This window comes from Lepidothrix coronata, unplaced genomic scaffold (assembly GCF_001604755.1).
Source record: "Lepidothrix coronata isolate B3197 unplaced genomic scaffold, Lepidothrix_coronata-1.0 Scaffold43, whole genome shotgun sequence".
Lineage (NCBI taxonomy): Eukaryota > Metazoa > Chordata > Aves > Passeriformes > Pipridae > Lepidothrix > Lepidothrix coronata.
Genome location: NW_016690223.1, coordinates 2688849 through 2711241, shown reverse-complemented (window position 1 = coordinate 2711241; position 22393 = coordinate 2688849). Strand labels below are relative to the sequence as shown.

Sequence of the window (22393 nt, the reverse complement as noted above, 5' to 3'; positions counted from 1 at the left end):
TCATTACCTCTTCTTGTGTCTTCTTGGACAGGACTCTTAACCAGTCTCCAATCATACTCAGGACAGCAGCAAAGTAAGCAAGGCCGACAAGAATCCAGAACCACACTAAGGGTTTATACCACTCTCGATAATGTATGTCAGCATTTCCTCCTGAAATAAGCATATACTTATGCTTAGGAATCATAAGATGCCAAAATTATGACAAAATATCTGCAATTCTGAGAAATGCCTGAAAGTATTTAACTCTTGACAACATCACTGTAGTTCTGATAATAGACAAGAAGCCTGTCAGATGGGAGGAACACAGTCTGTTCTTAATTTAAAACTCTTCAAAATTACCTATGTTTCTGCTTCTATGTGACCTGCCAGAGCATCTAGTAAACACTTTTCTTTATACTACTCGTACTCTGAAGCAAGTCTGAAATTCCCGCTTTGATAGTACTTGCAACAGCACAAACATACGTCCAAGAAAAAGGTTAGATACAGCTAATCTTCCTTATACTGAAGTGTCTGCAGCCTGGTAGTTGAGAAACTTTACAGATCAACCCCTTTAGGTTATAGAATTTCCAGGCTTTTTGTTTTAGCTACAGGATTGAGAGACCTATGTGCAGAAGAAAGATATGTAGCTTTGTCTTCCCTTTTGTCTACCCTTCCAAATCAGGATATCTGACTGAAAGCCAACCATGCATCAGCCCTGAAAATAAGGATATATAGTATACAGTCTGCTTGGGCATCATTTAGAGGGGTGGATTCTCTGGCCAGTGAATTGAGAGGAGATATGGATCAAAGCAAGCAACAAAGATCCTGTATGTTCTTCATGCAAGTCTCAGGATGAGCTGGCAAAACAAGAATGAGACATTTGGCAAATCTAATGGACTACAAAGAGCCTAAAATAAGTGCAGTAGCAGCCAAACTGCTGCCTACCACAGAATAAAATAAACTTTTCCAAAAGACAACAACCACAGCTTCACTCTTGAGACTCTCAGTCCTATCATAGTGCTATGTGCACTGCAAGAATGAGAGCCAGTGATAGCAGCACAGCCCTGAGCAGAAGAGAGTCAGCAGCAAAGAGTCTGCACAGCCCCATGGGCACCACTGTATTCCTCAGTGCAGGTGAACAAACACCACCTTGGTGGTACTTGTGTAAATCTCTGCCTGCACAGCCAGCCTACCAGGAGACTCAGGGAGAGGACTGCATATTTCCTGGACTCCAGGCCTGGTTAGACAAGAGCTAGATACCTACTGATACCTCTGCATGACTGCAGAGAGATTCTAGGATTTTCCCCTGTTAAAATCACCATACAACACAGTTTGGCATTTTACCCTTTCCTTTTTGCAATCTGAGACATTGCTATGACTCTTTAATTTTATCAAAACTCAATATAAATGTAGGTATGGTGTTTGAACATCCCCATGGAAGGTCAGACATTTGAGAATTGGCAGGGACCCAAATATTGGTTTTGATGTTAATCTCTCCCCATATACTGCCTGAATCACACTCTTCCCTTCCAGTCTTTAAGAGTGAGAAACAATGGGAGGCGGTAACTGCTGTTGCCATGGTACAAGCCTCTTCTGATCATATGTGTCCCTGAGGAAGCTTACTAGGAAACAGATTGTCTAGGTCTATCTTACAGAGTAATGAGGTGACCGAGAAAGCATGAGACCACTTTTTTCAGCCTATCAGATAGTCTGGTTTTTTCAGGCTTCATCTACAATTATATTTCTGATAGTAATACAAAAACTTACTATTTTACCAAGAGCTGGGAAATGTTCTAGGTGGAATAAACCAGCATAGCTCCATTGATGTTATTTTACCCATTACAATGTAGTATTTTTGATTTGATGTTGAAGGGACAGAGATACTGAGAGATTAAAGTGACAGAAAATAAAAGGGACAGAAAATCTCTCTCAAAGCCAACAATAAAACCCAAATCTCCTGGTGATCACCTGCCTTAAACTCTTATAATGAAATCACCTCTGAAGTTTTCTTATCCAGGGTCTTCCATTTGATTTTTGAAAAACTGTGCTTGTTAGTAGCCACCCAGCTGTGGATTATATTCTCCTAATCATGTTGCATATAGAACAATTTAACATTCAGAACTTTTTTACTATTATATTGTTAAAGAAAACAATACTGAAGTGTGATATGATTAAAAAAAATATAGTGAATTATTTTTTATTTCACAGCATGATACCACAAAGACAGAATTTCAGTGAGCTTCTCTTCTCTACACATTTAAGTGGTTCAAATGAACCAAGCTCATACAATCACTTCTGTAACTGAACGCTCATTAAACATTTTTTTCTTCACATCTGAGTCTTTCTTTGTTCTGTGCCTTTTCTTTTCCTCAGTAATTCATGTCTTCTATACCACTATGTCATAAAAAGAGGAGGATTAGTCTTCTCTACAAACAGACTTGTCTGCAGTTCTTCAGCAAAGAAAACTTTATATATCCCTGTAGTTTTATTTGATGTTTTTAACTCATTCATGCTTTGTTGATTCATAGAAAGTAAGAAAACAGTAGCATACTATGACTGTTTGTAACATAAATATCTTAATGCCTTTAATTAGGACTGCTAACAGGAATGAAGAGTAGAGGTCATGCACTGATGGGAAAAAAATCCACTTATTTTAATTACCTTTTTGTTAGCAAAGCAGTCGTGTGAAAAGAAAATATCTCTCGTCTCTCTAGCCGACTATCTTGACTCCCTCTTTGGAAACTGATAAAGGTGGATATTTACAGTTCCTGCTGGTACTGTATTAATCTTGGAGAGTATCCTCCAAGCACTAAAATGCATACCCCATTAGTCCTCTTCCACATAAGCTTTCCTTAACAATTTTTGCCAAAGTTAGAGAACAAAATGCAGTTTTTGAAATGCTGCAGCTCCGGTAGTAGCAACCCACCACTGAGACCTGGGGCTCAGCACTACTTTGTAAAACCTTCCTCCATTCATCATTTGAGCTACTTGCTTCTGTAGTCAGTCTCAGATTGAGCCCTAATGGACTAATACAAATCTTGAACTCAATGGGAAAGTAATTTGACTTGTGCATAATTCATTGCACAATAAAGGATAATCAGGATTTCCCAGGCTCCTGTTATCTACACTGCTGAAGGCTTGTAATCTGCAGATGGCAAGGCACCTGGATCTTAAATAAACCTGGTGTCCTACTGCACAGTAACCCCAACAAAAACAACTGGCATCATTTCACTGGAATATAACACATTGTGAAAAGCCTCCTCTCTACACCAGAAAACAAATTCTGAGAGCCAAGGCCCTCCTGCACAGCATCTGGGCTTGAAGCTGCTCACCTGCTACAAAGTCACCAAAGCCAATGGTAGTCAGAGTAACAACCACAAAGTAGATGGACTCCAGCGCTGTCCATCCCTCGATGTGTTTGAAGATGAATGCAGGAATTGTCACAAAGACAATGCAGCCTGCCAGGATGAAGAGGATAGTAGAGATCACCCGGATCTTTGTTTGACTCACTTGCTTTTTCTAGAAAAAGGAAATAACAGAACAAGAATTTTGAGTGGATTTTTGGTCTCTATACCTTGTGAATGGCAGACTGATCATGTTGGTGTCACCTGGTAGGTCTTTATCTGTCTTTTGTGAGCTTGTTAGGTGGAATACAACCCACCCTCCTGTTAGTCAGAATCCTGCCCAGGTAATACTGTACATCCATGTCTGGACCCAGAATATCATGATTCTCATTTTCCATGCACTAGGCAGTGACTAACCTACCAGAAACACCACCTGGAAAAAACATTTCTGAGCTTCAGAAAGGTTCCAGTACACTCCAGTTCAGGTTCAGTGTTTAAGAAAAGTGCGCATTCCCACCTCCATACATGTATGTGTACACCCCCATGGGCTCACCAGCACCAATCATTCAACAAGCAAGACCAAGATTGAAATGAAAATAAACCCTTTTCCCCCCCTCTAAAAGGCTGAGATTTTATGTAGAAATAATTCATGGTTTGAGTTTTCTAGACTCAGGATTTCCAGCTTTCATTCACAAATATGAAGGTTAAATCTCCTTTTCAAAAATAGAAAGCTGTATTATTGGTTTACTCCAGAAATGAAGGATTTATGTCAAATACCAAACAACCTGAGATAAAATTACCTATGTAAATCCACATTGGTAAGCTCTTGAACAAAGAGTATGGGTGTTACTGGCTTCTATAAACTGAATAAAAATTTAAGCGGTGTAATTGCAATATTTTACACTCCTAAATCATATAAACTCCCAATGTACTTAATATAAACTTAGATTTTGTTGCCATTAATATTGATGAAAGCCTGGATTAATAGAATTGACTCTGGCAGATTTATTTCAGATTTTCTCTGCTATAAATAAACTCAACATTCAATAAAGTTTCATGAAAAACCTGGAAATTACTAGAAATCTTAGTGTGGATTAATTACAGTGGCAGTGCAAATTGTCTATTTATCCTGGAAAAGCAATGTGGAGTTCACTCTAAGTCACATATATCGAAATTAGTTTTCCAAATCAAGAACCTGCCTTAACCCAGAAATGAGATCTCATTTCAGATTAAGGCATTGCCTAGACAGGAAATAAGATCTCAGAAGTTATCTTTTCAATATACAGAAGGGATATTGCCTGAACTGGTTAATATCTAACCAGCTTGGACCGTGCTTCCACTAAAACATGAGCATTTCTGCTAGAGGCGCAATGTCAGACCATCATTAGGCACTTCTCGGATCTAGGATGCATTTAAAACCAGGTAGCAGCATAAATATGCTGTGTTTCGTAGATACTTTTAGTTCTGAAACTGTTTAAGATGATCCTTACACTTAATTTTTTTATTTTTGTCTATGTATTGTTTTCCGTGTCTGGATGAACATAAATAGCTAAACAGGATTTGTAATATAATGCCATAAATAAGAATAATCAAATACAAGGCATGGAAAAAACAGCCACTGAAGTACCAAGGGAAAAAACAACACAAGAATATAAAACTTGCCTTAACTCCTAATTTCCTCTTTTTATGAAGAGTCATTCTGAGCAATTTCCTAAAATACTAACAGGTGATTTAGCTTCTTTACGAGGTATGGACACACATTCACAATGGCAGGATTTCAGACTTACTCTGTGTGTGCTGAAGGGAAAACAACTGATCACACAAATGTTACATGGTATGATAGACTGGTATCCTTGGTTTTTGTCACTGTGGATGACAATTTAACCAAATTGTTGTTTATTTATTACTTTGGCCGAGGTGACTTGTCTACTTCTCCTAAATGCTTCAGTCTCCTGATATATAAAAATGAATTGTCAGACACCTTGCTACAGTGGAAGTTAGGAGGCAAATGTCCCTTGGGAATCCTTGGACAAAAAGTATTTTTTGTCTACAAGTAGCTGCCTAGCACTACTAGTAGAAAAAAGTTATGCATAATAATCCTTCCTCCATCCTCCATATAGTAACATTAAAATGCATTTCAGTGTGTGTCAGGATTGTCTTGCCTCATGAGAGAAACAGAAACAGAAAGAATGGCCTGCAAATCCATACCAAATGTTCAGGACATCCCCTTGTTCATGAGTGATAAATTCAGCCAAAGGTTGTTGGTTTTTTAAGTAAAAATGGTAATGATGTTAATGAGAGGATCTGTAAAAAGGCCTGACTCACGGTTATTGTGCACCTCTGTCACTCACACAAAAGCAGAGCAGCTGTGGGTCTTTTTTTTTTTATTCTTTCACTGGTAAAATTGAAGTTAGAAAGTAATGGTGAATCAGGCACAGCATTTTTAGAGCTACTGAAAAGAGCAAAAAAGCAGGACTCAGAAGAAGAATTACTTAATGGACAATAACACATGAAATGCAGGACACGACTGAAAAGAGGGGTCTTTCTACAGTTAGACATGCATTCAGAGGACATTCACAGTAGTGTCTAACTGCTACAAAAAAAAATGCTAAGGCATAAATGTAATTACTCATAGAATATGTACATTGTAATAATGACACATTACAAAAATGTAAGCCACTACAGTGTTTATTATTTAAATTAATAAATCAGTATATATAATACTAAAGGCTGAGAAGTCTGAATAGGTTCATACAAATCTCTCTTTTAAATAGTATTTTCAGTCTGAACCCAAACACTGACAAATAGCTAAGCAACTTCTGCCGCGCTAATACATCCTCTGAACCCATTTTGTGGGGTAAATACAGAATTTTCTATAGATGTCAAAAAGAAATAGTTAATGTTACATCTGCTTAAGTAAAATGAAAACATTTTTAAAAGAGATGTCTTCTACCTTTTTTTTTTAAGTTTGTTTACCAATAAGTTGTCTCCACATTGATGAAGGAGATTATTCATAAGACATTCATCAAATATAAATAAATTAGTGCCTGCTAATTACAGCAATTTAAATTCATCTACAGTTAATCTGGAAAACATTAAAGAAGGAATCAAGAACTAAAACTAAGAGTTTTCTGTGACATAACCACCTATCAGAGGTCACTTCCATTTTTCAGTGAAGGTGCTGATTTTACTCTTAAGGTGACTAAGTGCTAAAGTGGCAACATCACTGATATCATGTTGCTCATGTTAATTCAAACAACCTACTGTCAACCTGCTCTAGTGCCAACAAAGGTGAGGACAGGTATTCTCATGAAAACACCTTTATCAGTGGAATTTAGTTCTTACGCATCTTTCCCATTAATAAGTGTGATGCCACTTTCTCCTTATTTTCTATTGCATAGTGGGTTTGGTCTTATCCAATAATTTCAGAAGTTAAAATAAATCTCTTTTTTCTTTCTTTCTTTCTTTCTTTTCTCTCTCTCTCTGGTCCAATAGATAAAGCTAATGTACTAGATTATTTTATGTCTCCTGCCCTTTTCAGGTGAATAAACTCAGGTACAGTTTTTCAGACCTGATGGTTGACCATAGAGAAGGACCAAATGACACTTTTAAGTTCATAGAATGAGACCACAAGGATGACACATATTCCTCTGAAAACGGAAAAGGAGACATTAAGTATGGAATCAAAAGATGCTACAGTCATTTATTAGACTAGACTAAATGCTAAATACGTGGAATATATATATTTCCATGAACACCATATTTCAAACACGCTTATTCCAAGATTCTGTAGTGTCACCTCTCATTTCACGGAAACTCCCCCAGTATACAGTACTACTTAACCAAAAATAGCACTGGAACATTTGCTGCTTCACAGTGAGCTCAGATGGTTTCTCCATCTTCCAAACGTTTTCTTTTCTGAATTCCTGACAAATATCCCCAAGACTCTAGGCAAGTTGGTTACCTTTTTGGCTAGATGACCAATGGCATATTTTTAGAGATAGTATAATGTGGCTGCAATGGAGCATGCTGTCCTCATCTCTCCACAAGTCTCTGCATTTTGGAGCAGAGAAAACACATTTCAAAGAAAACACATTTCAAAGAAAACACATTTCTTTAATATTTCTTTTGTTCCTTTCACCTACTCTTAACTTTATACCCTTTCCCCTGCTGTCAATTATTCTTGGAACAGATTGTCTCTACTCGTGCACTAATTAAACAGCTTGTCTTCTAAATCACCTTTTCCAGATCAAAATGTTTTAACAACAGGAAACACAGCCATTGTACTCAACCATAAACCAGAATATCACATATATTGGTTCAAAAATGTTAGATATGTCCTTAGTCAAAATGTTTGCTGAGCTAGTGTAGATGGTGCAGATAGTCACAGGCTCACACTGCTTGTCTTTCGGCCCAGCCAAATGCAAGCCAGTCCTGGTCCAGAGCCTGGCACGTACCTCAGTAAGGTGTGCTGCCCTTCTCAACAGGCTCTATGGAAAGACTGGCACAGCATCAGGCTCACAGAGCTCTTGGTGATCAGCGGTATGGTCACATCAACCTCCTTGCTGCCTATACCAATCACTGTGGATTTCATCCTAGGTCCTTCACATTCACAGTCAGACTGAAACTAAATATATTTTAAATATCACTGACTTGGAGGTAACGTCTAAGAACAATATAACAATCTTTTGTTCTTCTCCATTCTCTGAACACTGCTGGTTCCACCCACCACAGAGCACTGCTGGGCCACTCAGGTGAGATGGTCACAACTCCAGGAAAGCATATCTAAGGGCAGAAATGCTGGACAGGCAGAGGATGAAGGAATAGAGGAGAAAATGAGGGAATAACAAGGTCAGGGGAGTGGGAGCTGCTCCATGGCAGTGCAGGAGGAAGAGTGAAGGACCAGAGGAAAAGGACACTACTATGTCCTGACCCCAGCCCCTGTGCCACTCGCTGCTGCACTGGAGGGATTGAGCATGACCCACAGCTACAACATGGGAGGAGGAGAGGAGTCTGGAGTGAAGTGAGCCTGGGAGTGAAGCGAGCCTGGGAGTGAAGCTAAGCCTGAAAAATGGGGAGGAAAGGCATTTTGAATTTTTGTGAGCTTTTTCATTTCCAAATACTCAACTCAGTAATTAAATATTTATGCTAATTGTCAATAAACTAAGTTAAATTCCACAAGTCAAGTCTGTTTTGCCTATGACAGTACTTGGTAAGTGATTTCTCTGTTATTATTTTGACCCATGAGTTTTCTCACTATTGTCCTTCCCATGTTCTCCCCATCCCACTGTGGTAGGAGAGTGAGCGAGTGGTTGTGTGGGTGCTTGCTGCCAGCCAGGGCCTACTCAACTTTCACTCACATCAGTGAAGAATACAACACCCTTTGAAAGCACAGCAGCAGAATTATAACATATTTTAAAATATAGATGACATTTCAGACACCTCCAGGAGTTATGAACAGTGGTTTGAACCATTCCACTAGAGATGGGCTTCCCCTATGCTCTAACCAGCTCCCTTGGTACCTCAGTGTTATTTTAGTTCTCACGTTTTATAAAGAATGCTGCTATTGCTGCACAAAAAGGTTCAGAATCCATCCTGTTTCTTAACTGTAGTCAGCAGTAGAGACAGATATAAAAAGCTGTAAGCACTCACATTTGTTACTAAGCTTGGCAGAGACAATCCTGAACTCATACAGGGCACAGGTCAAAGAAGGATTTTTATTTTTTTTTTACATTGCTATTTTTCCCCATAAACCACACTTCTGCAGGATGTTTGTCTAGACCCAGATGGAATATGTAATAAGCTTCTCACAGAGCAGCAGCTATCTCTAATGTCATTTTTGTAAATCTCTAGGCATGGATCTTGTTGCAGTCATAATGTGAGCAAGCACAGTATCATGAAAATACAGAAACACTGGCTCAGAAATTTTCTAGGACTGATATACCACTTTCCAATCTTCTTCTCTCTATAAAGCACACAGGGCTTTCTGATTTGCACCACCTAATTTCTGCATGTTGCTTATTATGCTACCAGAGAAATGAAAATAACAATAGTGATACCAAACCACTGTTGTGGCTGAGCTGTATTCAGCTCAAGGCAAAAAAAAAGAAAAGAGTTGAATAAGAGGAATCCATGTAAATATATGCTTTTCACAGACATTGGGGCAGACAAAAGACAATAGAGATTCATGGCAGAGACTTAAGCAATTTTCCAGAGCTGAATTTGTAATGTGCTGCTCCTTCCTTCCCTCCTTCAACTCCCTTATGAGTTATACCTATATTCCCTGCTCCCAGGGAGTGCAAGAATGGGTTAAAAATAATTGTTCCACATCACCTCCTTGTACCCGAATGGATTTTACTTTGCCATTCCTGGTAACCCTGATTTTGATCAGTGTTGAGTCAATGCTTTCATCTTGTTCATAAGTGAAATTCAGAGGAAAAAATAAAATGAAGTTATGACTGTGCAAAGAAAAGTGCTACATATCAGCAAACCTAGATTCATGAGTATATGCTGAGCATGTAATTAAGAAATGCACTGAGATAAAGAAAATTAGTGTAGCTCGATCAATGAGAGATCTAGTTATCTATAACATGATATGGCTATTTTCAAAGACTTAGCAAGTAGAAGAAAACTGAATCTCGTGTTAGAAAAAATTCCTCTTAGCAGAGTGGAGAAATTTGACATCCATTTTTTTTAGCTCTCTTTGGGCTTTCATTTTTTGTTTTGTTTGGCTTTTGGTTTCCTTTCTTCCTTTGTAGTGGAATAAATTCAGATTCCTTCATACTGTAGAGTTTTCAGAACATTTCCCTATTGATTAGCAATGTAACATCAGCATTCATAAGGCTGGACTGGATACATTTTTGGACTGGATACTGAAAGGTTAAACAGTGACCTTTTAAAACAGGAAGTAGATCTTCAAGCTAGAAGACTTGTTTCTAAACTGCAGCTTTCAGTTTCTGCTTAGCTTGGAATAACTGGCTAAGTAGCCTTCCCTTGCCCTTCTCAGGTACAACTGTACACATCACTCTCTGCAAGAAATCCTCACAGAAGCCTACACAGCATATTTTGCACTTACCATGATATTTCTTACAGCTATTAACAATAAAAACATTGCAATATTGCAGGCTTTCTAGATAAGAACACTATTTGTGCCTAGCCAAGTAACCAAAGAGCATTCTCTCAAGTAACTAGCCCACCAGGAGTGAGTTTTACTGTAGGTGGAATACAGATCCCAGAAGAGTGGAAGGAAAGTAAGAGGAGGAAGGCAGAACAGCTCCCACTGGGCAAAAATATGGAAAGAGTGGAAAATGTCTCACCCCTGAAGTGTCCATCCATGTCACAACTCTCCCCCTGCTCCTCCCTGCCACTGCTTATCTGCAAAGGTAAAAGGAGGGCAGGGAGCACCTTCAAAAGCAAAGGTAGGATGAAGGGTGCATCAAATACTCACATGGCTCAAAATTATTCTTATTGCCACAATGACACAAGTATGTGCCAAGGGAAAATACAAATATGTCAATTACATTAGAGTAGTTTGGTGGTTTGTAAGGTAGCCTGACAATCCTAAAAGGTGAAGGTTGAATATGTAAGGCAACATAACACTTAAATTTACCACCTCCATGCTACATGTTCATAACACCAAAGCAGCATCTCTTAAATGAAAAGGTAGCACAGTCCTCCTGCCTAGGATGAGGCACCACGTACAGGTACCCTTGTGCAGTGTTATCTATTGCCTTTCAAGATCTATCACTTGCCTCACGCACAGTCTCTGATGCTTCACCCAGGGCTGTCCACAGGAGTTCTGGAGGATATTCTGAACATTAACTAGAATGGCTCTAGGGGATGTCAACAATCACTGACTTTTGTGTTGCAGTTGCATTTCTGTCTTGCTTTTCCTTTATTCCCTACATTGCAAACTTAAACAATCTTGAATTTTTCAGAGATGGCAACACTTTCATCAAAAACCAGGCACACATGATTTGGTACTTCAGCACTGCACTGTCAGGAACACAGAGAAATTTCCACAGCAATATGACCAAAACTTTAGGCAATAAGAAAAGGAGGTTATTCACTACCAATGCTTAGAAGAGACTTTAAATTTCAGGCTGCTGCTTGGAAAGTTCACATATTCTTTGGCATTAATCAGCAACTTCCATTGGAGTATCTTATTTGCTAAGCTTCATATAGAGTATGTAAGAAACCCTAGCTGCTCAATAAACTCTTAATCATGCTTTCATCTCCTGTTTGTCTGGTGTTTCATGAGAAAGAATTGCTTCAGACTCACAGGGTTTATTTCCAGTGCACTTCACTGCAACTAAAAGTTATGTGACTAATACTAATTATAGCAGGAGGCAAGCAGGTATAGTTTCACTTTCTAGAATAGTGGTTCCTGAACATTTCAAAACACAAATACCATTGAACTCACTTCCCTAATTAGAAGGCTCTGCATGGAAATGCAGCTCCTTACCACTACTTATACTCAAATCATTCTGAATACTAACTTGGTTTCAAGCCAAGAAGTGACAAAGATTGGCCTTTGATATAGAGAAAGAAATAGTACTCATCTTTGTTCACCACAAAAAACCAGAAAATAAACAGACAAAGGGAGCAAAAAGACAGAGAACATATTCCAGAAATTATCCCTGATGTACATAAAAAAATAGCCTGAGTATATTAACAGTGGAAGAAAACTCCTTCCTGAACACTTAATTCCTCATTATTCTATTGTTTTTATGTTCTTAAGGATGATAAATTAAATCATCATCTCCAGATCAATCCATTACACATAGAAGGGTTTGAAAACCCTTTTTCTCAGTGTCAATTACCAAATACTCTCTTACTTTGCTCTTAACTTTTTAACCACAAATTGCCTGCTACACCTGTCTTTGGTTTATTCATTACTTCTGCGTAAACAGTCAAACAGGTGCTAAAATATTAAGCACCCTACAAAGAAAAAAAGGACTAAAGCAGATGAAGAAAAAACCCAAAGATAACAGAGGATCTTGTGTTTATATACTATACTAGCTGCTGTCTATCCACAATCAGAAAGCAATACAATGAAAATTGCATCCCAAAAGAAAAATGAACTATTACAATTTACTGCAATAGGCAGATACCTGAACAGTGATAAAGCCTTTGTATTAATCATGGATTCTTGACCATTTTTTGTGTAATATTCTGTTTCTAAGAGCTGCAAAATGTTATGAACACTGAAGCTCAGTAACAAAAGTAGGACTCTAGTGAGAAGAATTAGTGAAAGCTTGAGCCTCTAATAGTTTTAAATCATTAAGAAGAAAAAATGAAAAGAGAAAGAGATGATACAGTAATGCCAGTGATAATTACTTTGGGCGATGGACTTCAATGGATATTGTGTTTCAGTTTTGGTGCACTGGGGCTGGCTTGATGTTTCCGGACAACACTATACTCTGGATTTAAGCTAGTTTTAAAGCCTATGTTTAGAACAGTCTTTCTTTCCATGTTTACACTATCAAGTTTTTAGAGAGATTGATTTGATTCTAAAATTAGAGCAATTATTATCTCTTCCTGGGGTTGACATGTTTTCAAATCTTAGAGCTGCTGAATTCTCTTTCTATGCCCTTTCAACTACCACCAAGCTCAATACCTCCTCGGGCTCTCTTTAGAGGTAGACTCATTTCAAGACCTTTCATGATCCTCCCTTTGTAGATGCCTCAGGCTGATGCTCTACCTCTTGCAAACCCTCAGACATGGTAGATAAAATGAAAACATTTAAAAGATCTTTCAAAGATGTCAAGATCTGAATTTATCTGTTTGAGTTAATATTAACCCTTAAATTATATGCCAATTTTCAAGATGTTATTGACTTGAAGAATTAAAGAAGGATGTGTTACACTGCCAGCTCATGAAAACTTTAAACATAACATACTCACCATCAAAGACCAGAAGATAAGAACAAGTCAGCAAAAGGTCTGCTACACTTAAGTTTCTTTTCTTGAAGTGTAGAATAGCTATAAGCATCACTAACTGAATTAAATACCCAGTTAGAGGGCATAAAAATGTCAAAAGCTGGGATTTTTTATTAATTTTTTTGTATAGTATACTATCTTAGGTCCATGCAGAAAGAAATGCTTTCCTAGAACCCAAATATAATGGAGGGGGTAAGACATCCGAAGAGTAAAATCAACATATTCAAGACAGCGGCTGAACCAAATAAAGAATTCAGAGACAAATTTGGCTCTGGTTGATGAAGAGTCACCAAACATAATGAAGTCACAACCTGCACCATCAGTTGTCTCGTTCACCCAGAGGTTTATTTTTCGCTTGGATGTTTTATTGGCACTGGAGCATGAGAACTACTAAACCGGGTGATGATCAAAAGCTAAAACAAAACTTCCTGCTATCTTTCCATCACCATAATTAAAGCACAGATTAGAAACATAAAAAAAATATGTGGCCTGCAGTATCTCAAGAAGAAAAGTATTTCAGACACAGGCATTGTAAAAATACCAAGCCTGCCCTTCATACTCCAGTTCACCTTCATAAGAGCCTTCAGTCACACTCCTGCCATTGCTAGATATACTCCAGTGAAGTGTTCAGATGGCCCTGTGTCTGGTTTGCTTTGCATCCAAGAAAAGCAATTAGAACTACACTTGTAAAGGAGGGCCAAGGTGGGAAGGAGTAGAGAAAGGCATACATTTGTAGAGCACAGAGAGAAATTAGCAGTTCCCTTTGTAACAGGCATGTTACTGACGAACCAGAGGAAAATGCAACTAGAGTTTTCCAAGCTGGAGCCCACATCTTGACAATGAAGTCCTGGATTTCAGGAGTTTGACTTTAACAGTTGTCAGACAATGCTTTTTGAAAGGATTGAAACATTCTTCCTCACCGCACGCTATTGTTTCTGCATTGCTGAAACTTCTTTTCAAGAGGATGGAGAGAGGAGTGCACCCATCAGAACTGGTTCACAACCAGTATCTCCAGTGTGTTGGGATATACACTGTTTAAATCTCCATATGCTTCAAAAGTCATTGTCCCAAAGTCTGCTTTCCTGAGGAGAGCACATCAGCCTTAAACTGCAAGAGACAAATTATCCCAAAGAGTCTAACATCTCAGCACTGACTGTGTTTTTAAAGACAGTTCCTTTTGGTCTAAATAAAGTTTGACAAGGAAGACAAGCTGAAATAAACAGAGGCAGAGCATTTTCAGAGCATGGTGCATCTTGCTCACCATGCTAGCTGCTGTATTTTGCTCTTCCAAGCTGCTCTTTCTGCCATGCTCTTTGTATAGAACCTACAGAGTTGCTGCAATTTGTGGATTCTTACAGTACCTGCATTCCTTAATTTCACTTTTATCATAATTTACAAATGCATGTCTTCAGATTTAAAACAGAACTGAAAATGAAATTAAAATGCTCATCATATTAGTGAGGCACTATGGATGTATTGATAGCAAGCACTAGAGTGTAACAACATTTTTTATTATTCTTATGTTATAAAGTTAATTTTTAGCAAAATATGCTTTATAAGGATTATGAAGAAAAACACATTGGCTGCAAATCTCTTATGTGTGTACCCATAAACCTAGTGTTAACTAACCGCAAAATTCAGATCTGGGAGCAGATTTTATTTTAAATCACTCCTAAATTTCAGGATGCTAAGATTTGAAATGCACATTCAGATGCATGCCTACTTGAAACAAACACCACATAAGTATCTACACACATAAAGTAATCCCCTTTTGACCCACAAACACCCCTTTTTTAACCTTGCTCAGAGAAGTGTGACTCTCAGATGGACCTTTAAGGTGTTACAGGCAAAAGAACAGATCGTGAGCTGAGACTGTTTACATGCATTTGTTCTGGGTTTGTAAATCAGCGCTGTAAACCACTTCTTTTCTATATGTACAAGCTCTCACCAGGCAGATAACTTTTTTCCTTGAGCAAAACAGAAGTAGCTTCAAAGACCAAATTCCCAACTTGTGAGAGAGGCACAGAATCACAGGAATCAAATGCAAAATATTTTTAGTCAGCATACTCCATGCTCTGCATAATCATTCTCTCCAAGGCTACATCACCTTTGGTCTTTCTGTAACAAGGTCATCTTGTGTGCGAGGAAAGCCTTTGCATAACTTCTTCCTTTAAGTTTTCCTGCAGATATCTAACTAAGTTCATGAGAAACATTACTTCTGCTGGTGACAGGGAATTCTAGGAATTATGAGGGAAAATTCCCTCTGCCATATAATCACAGAATCATTTATGTTGGAAAAGATCTATAAAATCATCAAGTCCAACCATTAACTCGACACTGCCAATTCCACCACTAAACCATGTCCCTGAATAGCATATCTCTATGTCTTTTAAATACTTCTAGGGATGGTGATTCCACCACTTCCCTGAGCAGCTCATTCCATTGCTTGACAATCCTTCCAGTGAATAAATTTTTCCCAATATCCAATCTAAACCTCCCCTTGAGGCCATTTTCTCTTGTCCTATTACTTGTTACCTGGGTGAAGAGACTGATCCCCACTTAGCAGTTGTAAACAGTGATAAGGTCATCCACAGCCTCCTTTCCTCCAGGGTAACAACTCCACCTCCCTCAGCCACTTCTCACAAGACTGACTGATTATGCTAATATGGGGCTGGAAGGGAAAGTGCAAGATGGGATCTCTCTGGGAGGACCCTGGGCTATGGGAAGCCCTAGGGAAGAAGAGGTAAATGTGGTACTTCAAGGAAACCTCAAATAACTTCTTTGAGTAGCAAACTGCTGACATCTCATCAGTCCTGCACTGGTGTCAGATATAATGCTGACAGTTTTGATGTGAGCCAAGGGAAAGAAGAGGAGGAAAGAGAAAGAGGAGAGATAATAGAGCAAATGGATGGACAGAGGGGAGACTAGTTAAAAAGACTGTATTTTTAACCGTTCCTCCTCTGCCCAGTTACTCTCTCATACAAAGTTTCTTTCCCTGGTTCTGTTTTCCATTCATTTTTAGGGAGGATATTAGTAAAAACAATTCCTGTCACTTATACAGCAAGAAAAGAGAACAAAGAAGATAAAAATCTCTAGAAGGGAGTTGAATCTCTAAGAGAAAGGGTAGCTAGGGTAAATCGCATGTATTCAGAAAGACAAACAACAAAGTTTAGGAAATGTAGAGCTTTGGCAGTTGCTAAAAGGAAGCTTTTCACTACTCTCACTCCTCTCCCACAGCCTCATCTGATAACTGAGAACTACTTTTCCTAGGACTGTTCTAAGGTTAGGTGATGTGTACTGCTGCCTTTCAGAAAAAAATTTAAAAAAGTGTAGATCACTTTCACACCACGTGTCTCAAAACTGGAGCAAAACATGTTCCTAAGCTGAACCCTGAAAGACAGGTTAGCAGATGTGTCTGTTCTGACAAGTCCCTGCTTCAGTGAAGCCTGAGTTGCTTACAGAGGCATTGCCTTTCAGCACAAAGTATTTTCAGTGGTGCAGCCTTGCTACCACCCATGTCTCCGGTTGCTCTTTCACATCCCTGTATTGCAATTCACACTCTAGCAGCTGTGCTGCCAGACCCATCCCCAGCATCCTGCTGTAAACCAGGAGTGAAAGCAGTAACCAAATCCAGGAACTGTGTTCACAATGGCTTTACTTCAGAAGCCATAAAATCCTGGAGTGCTCTCAGAAGCACACAGTACCCAAGCTGAGTGCCTGCATCTGTACTGAACTGCAAGATAAGGGAAGATCGTTCAGGTTATGCTAATCTCATCTACTTGTGGTGAGAATCTAAATACTCATTCAAAGTTTGAATAAAGATTATCTGAATTTAGCCTATATTTAACACAGCTGCTGTGTTCTGTAACAGTGTGCTCTGCCTATGGAGTGCTTTCCTTTCTATCTTTAGATGGTTGCAGTCCCTGTGTGTACAGAGCAAGCCTAAAGAATGGAGCTTGTTTTACTGTTTATTATAGACACATTCACAGGTTGTTCATAAGATCCCTCATATCTGTAAGACAAAAATACTACTTTTATGGTTTTATGTCACCTTGAAATGCATATTTCATTTCTGTTGTGTCTGGAAAGCTTCACCAGGTGAAAAACTATTTATAGGAATTGCCACTTTTTAAATTAGATTTTAAGTGTGTAGTTGCTTTTCCCAGATGTGCTGGGAGAACTGATTCATCACTGGACCTAGACACTGAATGCTTGTGATCAGTGTATAGAGTGAATCTCGTGGCCCTGTACATACCCATTTTCTGGAGAATCAGACTTGTATGTATGTAAGACCAGACTAGGAGCCAGGTTCTCCCCCATATTACTGAAGATGGGTCATACAGGAATAATCAGTAGCTGAGAAGATAGGGCTTGTGTGGGGGAAGCTTTGGTTTACATCTCTGACCAGGTTGATATTTATTTACTTGTACCAAACATAGTTACTCCAGTAGGTCAGATGGCATAGACTAATCAATGCATGGTGTTCAGGATACCACCTCATATCCCACACAGCATCACTCTGCCAGTGCTTCCCTTTCCTAAATGGTACATGAAAAGTTCCAGTTTTCACAAAGCATTACTTTGCAATTAAATACTTCCAGCCCTACCTAGTCACAAATGAATAGTTGTTTCCCTGGTTAGTTACACACTGAAATTAGTGGCAACATTTTGGATTTCAAGATGAGTGGTGGCATGTGTCCAGCTCCTCTGGTGAAATATTCTGTCAATACTGTGAGGGTACTATGTATTTGATAAGAGCAGGTCTCTTTCATGGAGTTCAAATTGTTCTTAAAATGCTCACAGAATGCGTGGGCTGATCACTGCAACAGCTAAATGTGGATTCTAAGGCCCTCATTTGTGCTGCTAATTAAGGTAGGTTTGGTGGGGCTCTGCACAGGTCATTTCAGAGGCAGCAGAAGTGCACTAGCACAACTCTTCTGGGAGGAATCCTCCTTTCATCTTTCCAGCTATGGCAGGGAATGCCAGAGGCAAGCTGTCCCTTGTGTGGCATGGGCTCCATGCTCATGTTGGATAGCGCAAGAGACTTGTTAAGGAAATGCTTTGGGTGAAAAGACTGCTGTGCCAACAGAGAAATCTTCCTCTGCTCCCCATCTGCCAGTGTATGCACAGTGCCTCTTACCTAGCTTCAAAAATATCCTAACCTCAATGAAAGATCAAGTTGCCTTCAAATCCCATCTACCTCTACAGACAATGACAAAGTTGCAAGGATTTCAGGAACTCTTGGCTGCCCTGACACCAGCCACGCACTAGGAGTGAATGGGATAAACAGAGTCAGATACAGGCAGAAGCAAAGTGCTGAGGCATATGAACACGGAAACTTGATGTAGTATACACGTGCAGTTTCTTCTCATTCTTTCTACAAGAAACTGGACTGTCCCAAATTGACCTCGAGGACAAATAATACAGGTAGCTAGTGAATTCCATCTTAGACACTCCACTAAAAGGCCCGTGGGGGAGACCTAGCACTGATTTCCGTTTCTGTTAACTGCTTTTCAAAACAACATGCCTTTTATGAGAAACTTGTCACAAGCTTTTTGAAAATTCAGTTTGCGATATCACCAGATCATTGATACCCACTCAGTGACCACTGAGCTAGCTCCAGAAGATTTGTCAGGCACACCACATGACATTATATTATGCTTTTTAGTATCTTTTTAGCCTATGTCTGTTCCTTTTGTTTCTTGCTAACTATTCTCCTAATTTTTATGTTCCTTCTTTAAAGGTTGTACCAGGTTGTTTTACGCCCACAAACATGCTGAATTTGAATGCATTAAGGAGACAATTACGAAGTAAGATATAGGAGTTACATATTGAATTAAATTTTGTTAGTGCTCAGAATTAAATCAAGAACTGTTACTCCACTTGTGGGTTCACCTGATCAGATCCAAATATTTATGAAGCCTAAACATGTAAACACGATGTGATAATAAATTATATAATTACTAACATTATAATGATTATTATATCCTGCATATGTAAAATGTTATGTAAATTATAATTTAAAGTGAAGCTACTGGTATTTAGTTATTAAAATGCATGTAAATTGTAAACTCTATCAGGAATATTTCAAATAGCTGAAACCCATTACTAAGTATAATGAAGGAAATTATGTATAACCCTGTCCACCAAATCACAAAAGAATAGATGTAATGGATTTATGAGAATCAAAATCAAAGGAATAAACATACATCTTTGCTAAACAAGAAGACCACAGATCTCTAAATTCCTCTGGAAGCTGACAAAGTACCAAGGAGAAAAACAAATCGTTTAGATGGCTATAAACAGCAAGCAACTGCATTAACTCAAGAAAAGGAAGGAATACTTGGAATACCAAGAGAACTCACATTATTTGCCAAAGGGCTATATTCTGTATGAAATATTAGTATCAACGTTCATCTGTGAATCTCAAAATACTTTGAGTATGTATTATGCTTTAGCAGGGAGGTCCCTTCCAACCCCAACCATGCTGTGATTCTCTGATTAATCATTAACTATCATGCTGACACTTTACTGGTCTTTTCATGTCACTAGGAAAGTCACTCAGCAGACAATTAATCAAATTTTTCTGACTCTCCATTCATATCATGACCTCAAGATTGTTGGTTTTTTTGGGCAGAAGCAGGCTGGAAGGTTCAGAGACTCCACTGAAGAGAAGCAAGTATAATAAAATGGTAGACGAAACAGAAACAAGGGATCTTGCTACTTCTGTTTTTGCAGAACTAACCTGAGACGCTTTTCAATAACCTTATTTTCATTTAATGAAAATACAGGCCCTTTTCAAGTGCTCCCCAGACAGGCATGTAGATGCTTACTCACCCATAATCACTAGTCACCTTTTTCCACATTTAGTCTGAGAGATACTACTTATGGCTGGTCTGGGACACTCCACTGTCATTTAATCAAAATGGAAATTGCTCATACTCCAGTCTAATATTTAATTACTTCCTTTCAAAGATAGTTACAACTAATTTGCTCTCATCTGTGGGAATGTTTTAGAAATAGATGCCTATTAAACTAACCAGCTTGGACAGCTTCTCATCCACTCAGTCCCTGGAAATTCTTAACTTCTGTTATGTCACCTCCAAGGGAAGCATCATGCAGGTCACTTCTATACCTTCTGCCTCAAAAAGAGAATCCTTGAAGTGAACCATTGGCACTGCTTGTGAATAAACTGCTTACAATGATACAGACTCAAAAACAGAGGGTACTGGCAACAAAAAAGGGAAATTACGTATGAGAAAGTCTATACAAAAATTTAGGGAAGACACAGAGGTAAATACCGTAAAGATGATTTCAGTTATTAGCATTACAGCAGTTTTTTGTCATAGAGCTGCAGATGTACTCCAACACATCTGTCTGCTTGCAGTGAAGACACATCACTCAGCCATCTCTCTTCCCAAGTTCACATTCACAGCAGCAACCCTACTTTCCAAGTCTTTTAGCCTTTATTAGTAATACAGTCAGGACCTACTCCACATTCCTGTTCCTCCAGAAGTTACACTACCATTACCTTCTGTCTGTTTTCAGTGAACGGACATATATGTCCAAAGCAACCTGTCGTGTTTTGAAGGCTGTTTTACAACCATTCCTTGTAAAGAACATAGCTTAGGAGATACATTCCCCAGAGATACCCTCATTAAGGAAATTCAGAACAAGACCTATAACCCCTGCATCACCATCTAGAGAAGTCTGTTTTTCTCCACTGGCTAAGGAGGCCCTTAAGGACATTAACCATAATCTCAACTAGACATGTAAATATTTCATGGTGCCCAACATGTAAAAAGGGCTGCAGGGCTAATAGCAACAGAATTAGGAGCTACACAACACCAGCAAAAAACTGACAGTGAACTTACTCTGAAAACTTTTTCCACCCTTGCAATACCCTTCCCAAAGATGGTTCCAAGTTGGTCTCCAATCCCAGCCAGCAAGAAGCCAAACAGTGGAATCCCAAAAATGGCATACAGGATGCAGAAAACCTTGCCTCCAACAGTGCTTGGGGCCATCTTCCCATACCCTGAGGAGAAAAACAATTGTCAGACTCTCATAACTTATACACAGCTTTTTAGAAAAAAACTAACAGGATTTAAAACACTGCTCTTCCTGCAGGCATATCTGTAATTCCTATTTATAGACTTTTCATGGCATGATGTCATTTCCCAGGCAAGCTACTCCCTGCTATTCCATTCTTCTTTTAGCCTCAGTTACCTAGATTTTCTATAGATTCAGCCTATCTAAAACTGTTGTTTAATTAATTAATCTAGCTTGACATCATGGCAGAAAAATCCCTCCATGCTGGCCTAGTGCCTGCACACTGCTGCTCCTCTTGGCCTGTGCCAATGGTTTCCTGATGGGAGTGTGATTCACCTGGAAAGAATTATTTTCAGTAGTTAGCTCATAATTTCCTAAGCCCTTCATCATACCAACCAGTTACACTGCAGCCTCCAAACTGTACCCACACTATGCAAATCTGCCCTTGAACTCTCTATTCAATAGAGCATTATGACTCCAGTAGCCATAGTATTTCTGTTAAAATGTTACAGAGAAAAAAACAAGAATTGTGACAGTAATATTTGCAACTTTTTATTTAAGATCAGGTATCTTTATTGAAATGTTATAGATATTTGAATTCTAACTACACATAAGTACTAGAATATTAAAGATTATCACACAGTCACAAATCACTGATAAAACAAAGCATCCAGAGAAGTGGAGATCTAAGGGAGTGTCTGGTCCTCATCCTGTTAGGTTGGTGACACTGGCACTGGATATATCTCTCTGTCATGAGATGGTGAAAGAACTATGCTGACATACAACACTGTGTGTCCCATAACCTACTGTCCTTTCCATGATCCCAGATTTCTCCCAATAGTCAAAAAAAATCCAGGCTCCACAGGTCACTGGACTGCAGTTGACCAGCTAGTCTGCTGATTTTCTGCCTAAGAGGAGCCCTAACAGGCCTCTCTGGTGGATAAACTAAAGTCATTTTTATTTCCTGACAAAATACACAGACTTTATGAAGCCTATAAAAGTCTCATTCATGAAGAATTTAAAACAAATATGGGCAAAAATCCAAGGTCTTTTCAATACGTTATTTAAATAGCAAATGTC

At 38.7% G+C, this 22393-nt stretch overlaps 1 protein-coding gene across 4 annotated transcripts in view; it reads right to left on the bottom strand.

The window, feature by feature from the left end:
• The window catches only part of KCNK10 (potassium two pore domain channel subfamily K member 10), a 70801-nt gene that overhangs the window by 7687 nt on the left and 40721 nt on the right, over positions 1-22393 (bottom strand). For all 4 annotated transcript variants that reach the window (XM_017813924.1, XM_017813926.1, XM_017813927.1 and 1 more), the window contains exons 4-6: positions 21139-21299; positions 3312-3498; positions 8-150 (exon numbers count right to left, since the gene is read on the bottom strand). In XM_017813924.1, coding sequence (XP_017669413.1) covers positions 8-150; positions 3312-3498; positions 21139-21299 — 491 coding nt within the window. The remainder of the gene's footprint in view (positions 1-7; positions 151-3311; positions 3499-21138; positions 21300-22393) is intronic.